Genomic DNA, 13,347 nt, shown 5'->3' with positions numbered 1-13,347 from the left:
AGGAAATTGGTATTAAGAGATCTGAATTCAAGAGAATGACCTCAAGTTGTCCGGCCTGTACAAAAAGAAAAGGCTTTCTTGGCATTTAATTAAAAGTTAAAGGATTTCCGTCAGTCTCAAGGCTGCTTTAATTGAGGTGAAAAGAGGCTGTGAAAGCATCTGCTGAAACTACCAGTTAAACCTAGACTACAATTGTTGAATCTGAGGAGCCCTCTTCTCTATTCTCATGACATGGTCTGATACTAGAGATGATCCACATTTGATGAAGATACTGGACCATTGTTTAAAACAATAGGGCGTAGACTAGAGCTGGGCGATATGACAATATTTTATCGTATCGTGAAACAGTAAGCTTTTACATTTACATTTAAGGCATTTAGCAGACGCTCTTCTCCAGAGCGACTTCCAAAAGTGCTTTGCTATTTACCCAAGAAAAACCTCAGCTAGTTTAAATAGACTAATAATTTAAAGATCCTCTAAGTTTAGACTCTACTAAACACAAGTCAGAAGGTGACCATAGTACTCTATTCGTCCAAGTACTCTCAGAAGAGGAGGGTCTTCAGTCTGGGTTTGAAGACCGCGAGCGTTGGACTCGGCCGTTCGGACACCCAGGGGAAGCTCGTTCCACCACTTCAGTGCAGGACAGAAAAAAGTCTGGACGCTCGTCTTCTGTGGATTTTGAGGGATGGTGGGTCGAGCCGAGCCGTACTTGAAGCTGGAAGGGCTCTTGGTGCGGATCGGCTTTTGACCATTGCCATCAAGTATGGAGGGGCTGGTCCATTCTTGGCTTTGTAGACCAGAGTCAGGGTTTTGAATCTGATGACCTGGTCAGCAGCTACAGGAAGCCAGTGAAGAGAGAACGCAGCAGTGGAGAGACATGGCTGAATTTAGAAACAGTGAAGACGACCCTGTTGAAGGCTCATCTTGAAGACTGTTAGTGCTTAATACGCACTGATCAGCTGCAGGTTTCATTACTAACAGTGAAATTAGACTGTTTTTATTATATAAAGAGCAACAGATGTTGAGTATAAATGATGTTGAGTACAGGAGAGTTTTTAATAGTAGTTTTTTTAAGAATCTGTGGCTGCTGATGTATGTATTTAGTCCGTGATTACATGTATGGTGATCAATATCGTCTTTAAATATCGAGATATAGTATTTTTACCATATCGCCCAGTCCTAGCGTAGACATTTTATGGCTAGTCCAGGCAGGTGCTAGGCTGTTGCTGTGTGGTCAATAGGGTGAAACTGTTTTTGCTAGGTCCCATAGTTGAGTCCTGGGTGATACGACCTCCAAGAAAGTTCTTATAGGCAAGTCTGTTCACTCGGTGGCCATCTTTGCAACGCCACTGGGCAGTTATTTCCAGTCATATGAGACTAGGTGAATGGGGAAAGACCAAAACTCTGAAAACTGAAGATCAGATTACAGAGTTTAGACAAAATGTGTCTCTTTCGGCTTGTTCTGGCTACTGCATTTTCACAGATCTCCACACCGAGGAGAGGTGCTCTTTGCTTGAGGTGTAACCAGCAAGCTGATTGGCTCATTTTGTTTAAAGGCGGGATTTTAAACGCTAAGAGATGCCACCAAGTTGAGCGTCACGAGAAGTCCCATTCTTATTTCAACCATTGACCTGTCTTCTTACTTATTATAGGGTCTCTGCCTCAAAGTATTACACTTAGTTCCAATATCCTCTCCAGTAGAGCTGGGCAATATGACGATATTTTATCAGCTTTTTTTTTTTAATAATCAGCTTTTCTAAGCATATGGAGGAGACTGTTAGTGCTTAATAAACACTGATCATCTGCAGGTTTCGTTACTAACAGTGTGATTAGGCTGTCTTAATTAAATGAAGATCATATTATGATACATGTTTAATGATAAAAAAATCGCATATCGTGAAAAATGTCTTTAAATATCGTGATGTAGTATTTTTACCATATCGCCCAACCCTACTCTCCAGCTTTTTTTGGAATCGTCACCAATACCAGTACACATCCACACCGACTCCCGACTTTCAGACAGTGGGAAATTACTTTCTAAACACGTTAATTTGGATTTCAAACGCAGGTTTGTTCGTATCATGCTCTTGTAGTGCGCTCCGAGTTTGAAGTGTGTGAAGTGTCTGAGGTCAGGATGTCATTGTAGACGGCCAGTCTGTGTCCAGGGTTTTCACCTCTGTGGCAAACACTTAGAGCCTGAATGAAATTCCCGCACTGATGGACTCTTACACCACACAAGGGCTAATTTGGAACCTGCACAAAAGACTTTGTGAAGAAGCAGGTCCTGGGGAATTTAGAAGCTTCTTAGAACGTCTGTATGCAGCGTTGAGAAGGAGGAATTGTATCTTCCTACCGCTGGAGGATGCCTGTGGGTGACCAAGACATTTCGAATCTTCCCAGACCATGTAGTTCTTCATCTGCATGTCCCATACCTCCACACCCAGTGTCTTACCACCTACCCTGCTAAACACAGTGGCATTCCACTCACAGAGTAGTCCATTTACATTTACGGCATTTAGCAGATGCTCTTCTCCAGAGCTTAGACTCTACTAAACACAAGTCAACATGGAGACTATAATACTCTACTATTCGCCCAAGTACTCTCAGAAGAGGAGGGTCTTCAGTCTGGGTTTGAAGACAGTGAGCGTTGGACTCTGCTGATCGGACACCCAGGAGAAGCTCGTTCCACCACTACGGTGCAGGACAGAAAAAAGTCTGGACGCTCGTCTTCCGTGGATCTTAAAGGATGGCGGGTCGAGCTGAGCCGTACTTAAAGCTCGAAGGGCTCTAGGTGCCGATCGGCTTTTGACCATCGTCGTCAAGTACGGTAATATTCCTTCCTATTGCATTGTCTGTACCAATGACTCTGAAGGATCAGCATCTGCAGTTGGAGAAATAAAATGGGCTGGAGCCAGTAGGGCCTGAAATCAGCATTTTTTTTTCTGTATGGGGAAGAGGTTCTTGGAGAGGAACAACTCTGCGGTGGACCCCATTCAGCATGTGGCAGGAGAAGGCCCATTTAGATAATCTACAGGAGATTGCTTGTTTAGAGGAGTGGGGTCTGGATCTTTTCCTGTCGCAGAACTGCGAAACTGCAGAAAGGAAAACGTGGCAGGATTGAAATCTGGCTAATTGCAGCGGTCTCTTTCGCCTGAGTTCTCACAGGAATTAAAAAGGGAAAAACGTGAGTGCTGTGACCTATATAGATCAAATGACTGCTGTGCTGTTCATGAGTGTGAGCTGCTAGCTCCACACAGCAGAAGTCAAGTGTGCCAAATGCATTACTCACAGATTCACTGGCCTTTTCTTTTGTTTGCCGTTCACAGACATGTGCAGTATACTGCTTTACAGGGCTTTTTATTTTATTTATTTATTTATTTTTACTTTCTATAGATGCCTACTCTGGAAGCCTGGCCCAGTGACGCTTACCGTGACTGGCGATGGATAAATGCATGTTGTTTGTTGATGTAATCTGACTCCATAAAGATAAAATGATCTGGATAGTGTTTGAATACTTTTATTTTCTCAAATAGTTTACCTTAAAAAAGCAGTTTCAGACTCCTGTTGATGCTCCTCTGACTATAATGCGGAAAACGGTGTCTCAGTTATTCCTACTGCAGGCCTGACCGCTGAGAGCTAAGACCCAGAACTGTGTAACGCTGCTTAACCAGAGTCATATTACTGTAAAATCCCGTAGTGTTACTCTACCGCCTCAGCCCACATACTTCTCTACCTTCAGATGCTGCTTCTGGATCCCTCAGCTTGTCCAGAAATGCATGTGTACATCTGTACATCCATGAGAAGTTGCTCAAAGCATGATTTGCATTTACAGCAGTGGAGTAAAAGTGGAGGAGTAAATTTCACTTCCGAACTGTGAGCAAAAAAATGCCAGTTGAGGTCATGCAGATGTATTTAGTGATGGTGCAGTAATTAATTGTTCTATACAGTAAATTACTGAGGCTTTACCACAGCTGTATAATGCATAATGTAAATAAGGCCAGTGCCATATGTAAATACTACCTGTGTACTGCCTGTATAGTACATGCATAAGACTTGGTGGATAGGGAGTATAATTCGAAGGTTTGACATGGGTTTAAGAAAAAGAGACAGAGACAGAGAGAGTTTAGAGTGCTCCAAGAGGCCCCTTTCAACACAGCCGGGGTCTTTAGGGCTCTTTAGGTTCAACTCAGAGATCTATCTGTAATCGTGACCAAATTGTCGGCTATTTAAACATCAGCTAGTCTCCCCAGGCGTTTCCATTTGTTAACATCCCTCAAATGACCACCCCCTGTTGGGCCGTGCTGTAAACCTAGGGCAGAGCAAGGCTATAAACTGTTGGTCCGGTTGAAGGGTCGAGTCGAGTAGAACAGGATGCAGAGTTTTATACAAAAGGTTATAAGACCTTTAGAGAATGCCGGACTGCTACGATGAACACGCTCCGTGCATTTTACTGCCTTGGTAACCATATAGCAATGCACTGATCAGCCATAACAATAGTGAACAGTCAGTTGATGAGTCGGAATCAGGGAAAATGGGCAAGCATATGACCACTTTGACAAGAGAACTGGGTCAGAACATCTCCAAAACATCAGGTCCTTCAACCTCCTCATTGCAGATGGTTTCCTTTTCAGCTGTTCAGAAACCCTTGGTGCACCTCCCATGTGACGTTGTGAACCGGATCTGCAAGCAGCGTTCCTCTACAACCCCAGATTCGCCCTGTGGCCTACATCTACAGTGTGTGTTTTGTTCCCTAGCTTCCCCCCCAACAGTCTCTGGTGACATTACTCACTGCTGCATTGCCAGCTGTGCATGTTCTATAGGAAGCTCCGTTTTTGTAATCATCATCATTGCGGGGAAACCAAATAGTGGGCATCTAATGGGTTCTCCAAACACTTTGTTAGATTTGTTCAGCAAATGCAGTATCAGTGCATGTCAGCAATGCAGTTCTGGCGAGGGCTGTGATTTTGATATTTTTTTTTGGAAACGAGGGTATTTAAACCCTGATTAATCATATCCTAAGTGCCTGCTGGCTCTCCTCCCAGATCGGCTTCAGACTGAGCCGTAGCCTTGCAGCTTCCTTCATCTCACACCCTTCTTCCTCACACTGTCCTCATTTGCCTGTGGCTACATGCTGTCAAATGCAGCTTTGGTGGGGTTCTTACGTTTGGCGTTTATTCGAACTGCTTTCCGGATTAGGATAAGCAGCAAAAACTGACTCAATTAAAAGCTCTCGGGTTAAAATTAGTCGTAGTTAAACAGATTAAATACACCGTCGATCATCGGGTATTGACTTTCAATATGTGTGGTCAAATTAGCTGCTAACATATAGGATCTGCTGCTAACATATAGGACAGGACACAGTTAGAGGTCTTGTGAAGTCCATGTCTTAACTGTTTTGGTGGCACGAGAGGCAGTATTAAGTGGTTTTAATGTTTTGGCTGATAGGTGTAAGTGTTCAATTTGTATGTCTAGGCTAGTCTATGTATTCCCATCCCAGACATTATATTCATATGCAAATGCATGAAAAATACCAGCCATTATTGGCTCACATTTCCTTAATGCCTCATTAGCTAATTTTTATAGCTTCCCAGTAAAGCCAAATCAGCGTTCTGGCCTCTGACCTTACCGAGTCGGTCAGTTGCAACACAAAGAAAAATTCCCTTAGGTTTCATAAGGAAGTATCCTTGAGGGGAACTGAGAGCCGAAAGAGGAACCCAACCCCATCTACTTAACACTAGATCCAGCAACGTTCAGTCTGGAGACGGTATCTGATGGTGGGTTTAACCCTGTGGACCTTAAATGGCCATAAGTGACCCCAGACTTCTTCAGTTCCTTTCTCGATTTGACCCGACTGTTGTTTTCGCAGTACGTCCAGAATCATGCAGGCTATAGTAGGCCTGGTTTATCTGGTTTAGTCATGTAGCAGAAGACCAGGTCACGGTGCTCAAGGTACAGTACCACTCCAAAGTTTTTACACACCTGGTGGTCCAGACGCTAGGGTGACCACACGCCTGTATCCCCCGTAGTTAGGATGTTGTGGCCGTGGGGGGTCGGGGCTCAAGTTTCAGTCCCCAGTGGATTTCACAGGTAGAGCAGTTGGGTAGCTAACTAATGAGTCCATAGTAATCAATTTAAAGCCTTTGAGTGAGACATGTCTGAGTGACCTCTTGCAGGTTTGAGGGTTTGAGAGTCGGACGCTTACAGCAGCAGGGGTCTCAATGCAGGAAGGAAAGAATTGAATTCAAAGACAGTGAAGCAGCAAACAACCGAGCCTGATCAGACACTGACACAGCAGGGACCTGAACCTCTGGAGGATGTCCTGGAGGGCCGAGAGGAAGAAAGAGACCAGGCGAGTGTTTCGCCAAAGGTATAGACTTTTACCAGGTGTGCTCGGTCGATGTGCCACGGTAGGATCGATGTTGATCTAAATAAAATAAGAGGTTAGATCTTTGGCTTATGCACTTTTGAGTGGCATTTTGCACTTGATGGAGATTGATCAGGCAGATTTAGGAGATTCATGAAAGATTCATTCTTCTAGCTCTGTCTGAATAGCATACTTTGTTCATTTGTCACTGTGTGTCCATTGCAGTAAAAGGGCCAAATCCCAAATTTAGACCCATGTTTAGCATTCTCCTCTGGGAACTGCATTGTAGTCTGTCTTGGAAATTATTTCCATGCCTTCTCTCTCTCTCTCCCTTTTTTTTTTGTATAATGTAGAAACGTAAAGCAGCTGCTTCTGCGGAGAAATCAGATAATGGCTGCATTCTCTCCAAAGCCGTTCCCACAACAGGAAGAGGTGGGGAGCACAAATAAAGCACTTGCATATATCCCACAGTGCTCCGCTGACCATTCTGATAGCTGGAGAGTACTTCGACTTTAAGATGGCTGTATGGGCAAAAGTAATGGGACACCTGCTTGGCTCTGCTGTCCTGGCAGGAAGTCCTCCTACTAGTTTTGTGATTGCGTTCAGCGACAGGAGTGTTTATGAGGTTAGCATGTTGGCTGGTCATCACCTCACCTCATCCTCATCCCTCATCAACTCATCCCAAAAGTACTGGATGGAGCTCCAACATCAATCATTCCAGAAAGCACAGTTCTTCCTCAATGCCGATAGGGGGGCTTTATACCCCTCTAGCCCACACCTGGCATTAGGCAGCATGGGGCCAATAGGTTCATGTTTATTTATCTGCTCCAGAGAGTCTTATTCTATTGGGAGTACGTTTCTACCGGGACAGTGAATGCATTCATTAGACGTGGTGTCCACAAACATGTGGGCATACGGTGTACCTATATGGTGGGTCGTCCACAAGCACTGGCAAGCCCCATGGAAATTGGGCATAATGTGGAATGGCTTGGTTATTACCTCCTCAGCAGGACAGTTTATCTCCGCTTGATCATCTCGATTTCATTCTCTCAAAACAATGAAGAGCCCGGCTGAGCGGCGGAGACCACCGAGCTTCATTTTGCTCCCAGCTGGAGTGTTCTGAACATGGCCCTCCAGCCTGCCTTCCCTCCCATGCGCGGCCACAAAGCTCTCAAGCACGGCTCTTCGAAATGGGCACAATGGCCTTCCCAGGCCGTCTGTGATCCCACACAGCGTGATTGATGGTTGATGGACAGCTTGGCGCAGGTTGAAAGGGGGTAAGGGCTGCATGATTTCGGGAGACTTGACACGGGAGGTCGCTGGGTGCACAGAGATTAACTGATCTGACATGGAGCCAAGTCCAGCTATGGATGCTTCCCATCTTTGGGAGTTGTGGTAGGCCTCGTTAGGAATGATGACAGGCCCTGCGGTTACGCTGTCTTAAAATGCTTAGTTCTAGATTCATTGTCATAACAAGAACGTAGACTGTACTGTACTCTGCATTCTCACGAACTGAAGCCCAGAGCACAGACGGCATCAAGCCCAAATGTCATGTGACTGTTGAGGATCTTTAGGATGTTCTCCTCTGTGTTTTTGGAGAACTTGAGCATTTCTGCAATTTTTTGAGAAGCATCTTATCATACATCGAATTCTGGAGTAATTTTGAGAGTAGAGGTGCAGCGATCCACTGACTGATCTGTTGACTAGATGGTCTGTTATGTAGGGATGTCGGGATGATCCCGCTGGTAAAACAGAGCGTTTCAGTGATGGTTTTATAAAGGGTCAGATATTATGGTCTGTTTTCATGTTCCACTGTAAAAATAGCTTCACACTGCAGAACCTCAAGTCGTATGTTATCTACCTTCATCCCCCACATACCCCTCCTTAAACTCCTCTTCTTCACCCTCACCTTCATCCCCCACATACCCCTCCTTAAACTCCTCTTCTTCACCCTCACCTACATCTCCCACATACCCCTCCTTAAACTCCTCTTCTTCACCCTCACCTACATCTCCCACATACCCCTCCTTAAACTCCTCTTCTTCACCCTCACCTACATCTCCCACATACCCCTCCTTAAACTCCTCTTCTTCACCCTCACCTACATCTCCCACATACCCCTCCTTAAACTCCTCTTCTTCACCCTCACCTTCATCCCCCACATACCCCTCCTTAAACTCCTCTTCTTCACCCTCACCTACATCTCCCACATACCCCTCCTTAAACTCCTCTTCTTCACCCTCACCTTCATCCCCCACATACCCCTCCTTAAACTCCTCTTCTTCACCCTCACCTTCATCCCCCACATACCCCTCCTTAAACTCCTCTTCTTCACCCTCACCTTCATCCCCCACATACCCCTCCTTAAACTCCTCTTCTTCACCCTCACCTACATCTCCCACATACCCCTCCTTAAACTCCTCTTCTTCACCCTCACCTTCATCCCCCACATACCCCTCCTTAAACTCCTCTTCTTCACCCTCACCTTCATCCCCCACATACCCCTCCTTAAACTCCTCTTCTTCACCCTCACCTTCATCCCCCACATACCCCTCCTTAAACTCCTCTTCTTCACCCTCACCTACATCTCCCACATACCCCTCCTTAAACTCCTCTTCTTCACCCTCACCTACATCTCCCACATACCCCTCCTTAAACTCCTCTTCTTCACCCTCACCTACATCTCCCACATACCCCTCCTTAAACTCCTCTTCTTCACCCTCACCTACATCTCCCACATACCCCTCCTTAAACTCCTCTTCTTCACCCTCACCTACATCCCCCACATACCCCTCCTTAAACTCCTCTTCTTCACCCTCACCTTCATCCCCCACATACCCCTCCTTAAACTCCTCTTCTTCACCCTCACCTTCATCCCCCACATACCCCTCCTTAAACTCCTCTTCTTCACCCTCACCTTCATCCCCCACATACCCCTCCTTAAACTCCTCTTCTTCACCCTCACCTTCATCCCCCACATACCCCTCCTTAAACTCCTCTTCTTCACCCTCACCTTCATCCCCCACACACCCCTCCTAATAAGGATGACCACTCCTGATCTAGGGTCAGACAACAGAGACCAAAGAGAGAAACTCAGCTGAATACATTCATTTAAAGGGGTGTACACAAACATTTGGACATATAGTGTATGTAGTTAAGTTAAACGAGCTAAGCCTTGTTCATGCGACTAACATTGGTTTGTGAGCAGTGCCGAGTAATGCAGGTGGATGCGGAGAGTGGTGTTGATGGTGTCTTTGGCTGATGCAGGTGTTGACCGCTGTTTAGTAAACACAGTGTTTAAAGCCCTGAGTTGTGCAGCACTGGTGACGGAGTTGGAATCCATTTGGCTTGCGGTCCGAGCGAGAGTGCGTTTGCTGAGGCAGCCTTGGCCTCATGCACAGAATCCCAGTTCGGATCAGATGTGTGATGTCATGAAAGCAAGACCTGGAGCGAACCTTCACGTTGCCACCCTTCGCTCTTCGTTTTGTGACCCATTGGAATCAAATGAGAGGTGTCTTTAAGTGCACTTTTGAAATGAGACCAGAAACCTGTACGTTTCTATATAGAACCTTTTAAGCCGAGTGTGTGATACTTGAGACGTGTTGTGCAGCAGCATTGTGGTAATTAAGTAATTAATTGTCCTAATAATGATTATTAGTTAATGTATTAATAATAACAGTATATAAATAAGAAGAATAGAAAAAGTATTATTTTATAAAATGAGTAAATAATATACAAAAACCAATAATATAACATGATGAAATATAATGAAATACTTAATTATATTAAATAATTATCTTAGTTATTGCATGTGTAAATACCAATAATATATAATGAAAAACATAAAAACATATATTAATATTATTATTCAATAAAATAATATTAACATTATGTATGTTTTCAATTGTACAAAACATACAAAAAAAACACTACATATGTTTTAGATTTTAAAAATACAATACAAAATAAATCAGACATTTAATATTTGCAATTAATTAATTAATATTCTAACTTTTTTTTGTTTGTTTATTTTATTTTTTTGTTTTAATTTTTAATAATTGGTGTGTTAATGTGTTAATTCAGATTGTAAAGGGTTAAATTATCATTGTTTATGTATATTCTTCATTTGTCCACCTGAATGTTGTTTTCTTAACTTCCCAGTGTTCCCAGAGTTGCATCATGTTGCATCTTACTGATTCAGTATTTGTGATGAGCGCTATTGAAAGGTCTACTCCATCCAGGGATTCCTCTGCAGACACTGTGTATCAACTTACTGGGGCCCTTACTGGGGCCCTTACTGCGGCCCTTACTGCGGCCTCATCAATCCTTCTATTGGTTCTGAACAGCTTTACGCTCTTCCTTTCAGTTCGTCAGTAGATCAGCTGATGTAATGTGTGTAGTAATATCCTCCTGATCTCTACTCTCCTCTCCTTCTCCTGCAGTCCATTCTTCTTCTGGGCGGGGTGGCCCTGGCCTGTCTGGCTCTGGACCTCCTCTTCCTCCTCTTCTACTCCTTCTGGCTCTGCTGCCGCCGCAAAAAGAGTGAGGAGCAGCCCAACGCAGACTGCTGCTGCACCGCCTGGTGTGTCATCATCGCCACCCTCGTCTGCAGGTGAGTCCTAGTCCTCAGAGTCCACAGAGCGCTCACTCTTTGGTCTCAGCTTTGCCTCATGTTTGTCTTAATAGGTGCAATATTTGATGTAGGTAAGTGAGCTATTGGAAGCAAGTAGTGTCCATTATTATAGAGTCTTATCTTATTCTCACAGTATCCATCACACTTGCCTCTCTCACAGTGCCGTCACAGGACGTCCTAACAGCTGTAGAGTAATGGACTGTGCCCAGAGCTGCACATCAGAGCTTTGTATTACTGTTAGACTGCAGTACCTTTCTTGAAATGTGACTCTACCCTTAACAGTCATGTTATAAGAGGGATAGAGAGAGATGTCAAACAGGCTCAAACTTCCAGACTTGTTGCTTTTAATGGCCGACTGTTACACATCTGTTTTGCTGCCTCAGACACAATTGTGGTTGGAAGTTTACATTCTCTCATCACGGCAGCATTGGGCTTTCAGGGACTTCTTTGAACTGCTCCTTTTCTGAAGCCGGATGGGTTACAGTCTACATCTTTAATAGAAAAAACAAAGGGTTTAGTGCAAATGTAGTTGGTTTGTTGGGTTTCTGAAATCAAAACAGGATCAAATATATACATACAGCACTTTTGATATTTAGTTAAAATTAAGAACAGTCCACATTTGCTATAGGGTTGAGATCAGGACTTTAGGAAGGCCTCCCTGCCCACTGCATCTGTCTCAGTGGTTTTTCTTTCAAACATTATTATTAGAGACCCTCGGACAAGAACAAAGAGCAAATTGACTGTATGGTTTTAAAATTGTTATATTTCATTACTATTATTATTATTATTATTATTATACTTTAATAAAAACAACGCATTTAGTGCAGTTTTAGGTTTTGCAGGGTTTCTGAAAATCCAGCACCTTTTTAATATTTGGTTAAATGTCCCTTTACAAGCTGCACCTTGACCAGATGCTTTTAGTAGCCAGTCAGCAATCTGGATTCTGGTTGGGTGTTTGACCACTTGTCTTTGCAGAATTGGTAGTTTGGAGCTCTGTAAACTTGGCTGGTTTTCTGGCACGGACTTGACTTTTAAGCACAGCCCACATATTTTAAGGTTGAGATCAGGACTTAAGGAAGGCCTCCCTGCCCACTTTAAAACTTAGACATCTCTCACAGGGTTTCCTTCAAACATGATACATTAGAGACCCTGGGACGAGAACACAGAGCAAATTGACTGTACTTTCTTATGGATTCAGCCATATAAAAAAGTTAGCAAGTGGTCATTTTACTCCTTTATTTGTAGGATGATTACTCTTCCTTTGCTGACCTGAAGTGGTCACTCTCCTTCTTTGTTATTAATTCCATTTTATAAAAGATGATTAAAGACATCAAAGTCTGCAGCTGTGTGAGTTTAGTTAGATTATGTCTCAGTATTGATCCCAAAGGAAATATGAATAAATATGTGCATATGCTGGTATTTAAGTAATCAGTAGTCAGTAGTGTCCAGGAGTGATCATGTGAGGTTCAAATGTCCAGATATTTAAAAATGTTCAATGGAGTGTCCGATAATTTTATTTTTGTACATTTCTCAACTCTCTTCTGTCCAGCCCTTCATCCAGCTGATCTGTTTATTGCCTCGGCTTGAAGAAAAGCTCGTCTTCTCCATTTCGCTGCTTGCTTACCCCCTTGCTTACCCCCTTGCTTACCCCCCCCCCCCCCTTTTTTTTTTTTGGCTCTTATCCACGCCTTCTTTTTTCTAGATGACAAAGCCTGTTCAGCCCATTGGGGCCTTAAAGAAAGTGGAAGTGCATTGTGGGAAGGACTCGCAGCGTTTTAATTTTCTGGATGGTAATGTGTTGCATCAGGCACCAGCAGGCATTTCGGCTTTACGTCGGCGTGGAAACGGGGAGGTATTTTTAGTGCTAATCCTGAGTGCATTCGGAGCGAGCGGTTAGGCAGGGCTGGCCATAGATGCGCCGGGTTACTGCTGGTAGCCTGATGGCTGAGAACAAGCAACTGCAGCCTCTGTTGAAGCTGCTTGAGTTGGTGGATCAGTAGTGAAGCATAGGATGCAGTACTGTGTGTGTTTTTTTGTTTGTTTGTTTTTTTAGTATTTTAATGATTTAAAGATTTTATTTTTTATATAATATGTGTTTATTTATTTGTTTATTTAATTAGTTTTTGTAATTCCATAATATCTTAATTATTATTGAAATAAAGATCAGTGTAGTGAGTAAATGGTTCTGCATTCATGTGCACAGCAGAAACAAGCAGTTACACCAGACAATGAATTCCTTACTTTGCATTTCCTTCATTTACAGACAATCATATAAATATTAATATAATTGTATTTTTTCATTTTAATGTTAATTATGAGGTTCCAGTATTTTATTGTATTGTGATATATT

General features: G+C 43.4%; 1 protein-coding gene across 4 annotated transcripts in view; it reads left to right on the top strand.

Moving 5' to 3' along the window:
* ttyh3a (tweety family member 3a) overlaps positions 1-13,347 on the top strand; it is an 80,852-nt gene that overhangs the window by 10,415 nt on the left and 57,090 nt on the right. For all 4 annotated transcript variants that reach the window (XM_072676373.1, XM_072676372.1, XM_072676375.1 and 1 more), the window contains exon 2: positions 10,807-10,976. In XM_072676373.1, coding sequence (XP_072532474.1) covers positions 10,807-10,976 — 170 coding nt within the window. The remainder of the gene's footprint in view (positions 1-10,806; positions 10,977-13,347) is intronic.

The sequence above is a fragment of the Salminus brasiliensis genome, chromosome 3, assembly GCF_030463535.1.
Source record: "Salminus brasiliensis chromosome 3, fSalBra1.hap2, whole genome shotgun sequence".
Lineage (NCBI taxonomy): Eukaryota > Metazoa > Chordata > Actinopteri > Characiformes > Bryconidae > Salminus > Salminus brasiliensis.
The sequence above is the reverse complement of the archived record's forward strand: the minus strand, read 5'-3'. Positions and strand labels throughout refer to the sequence as shown.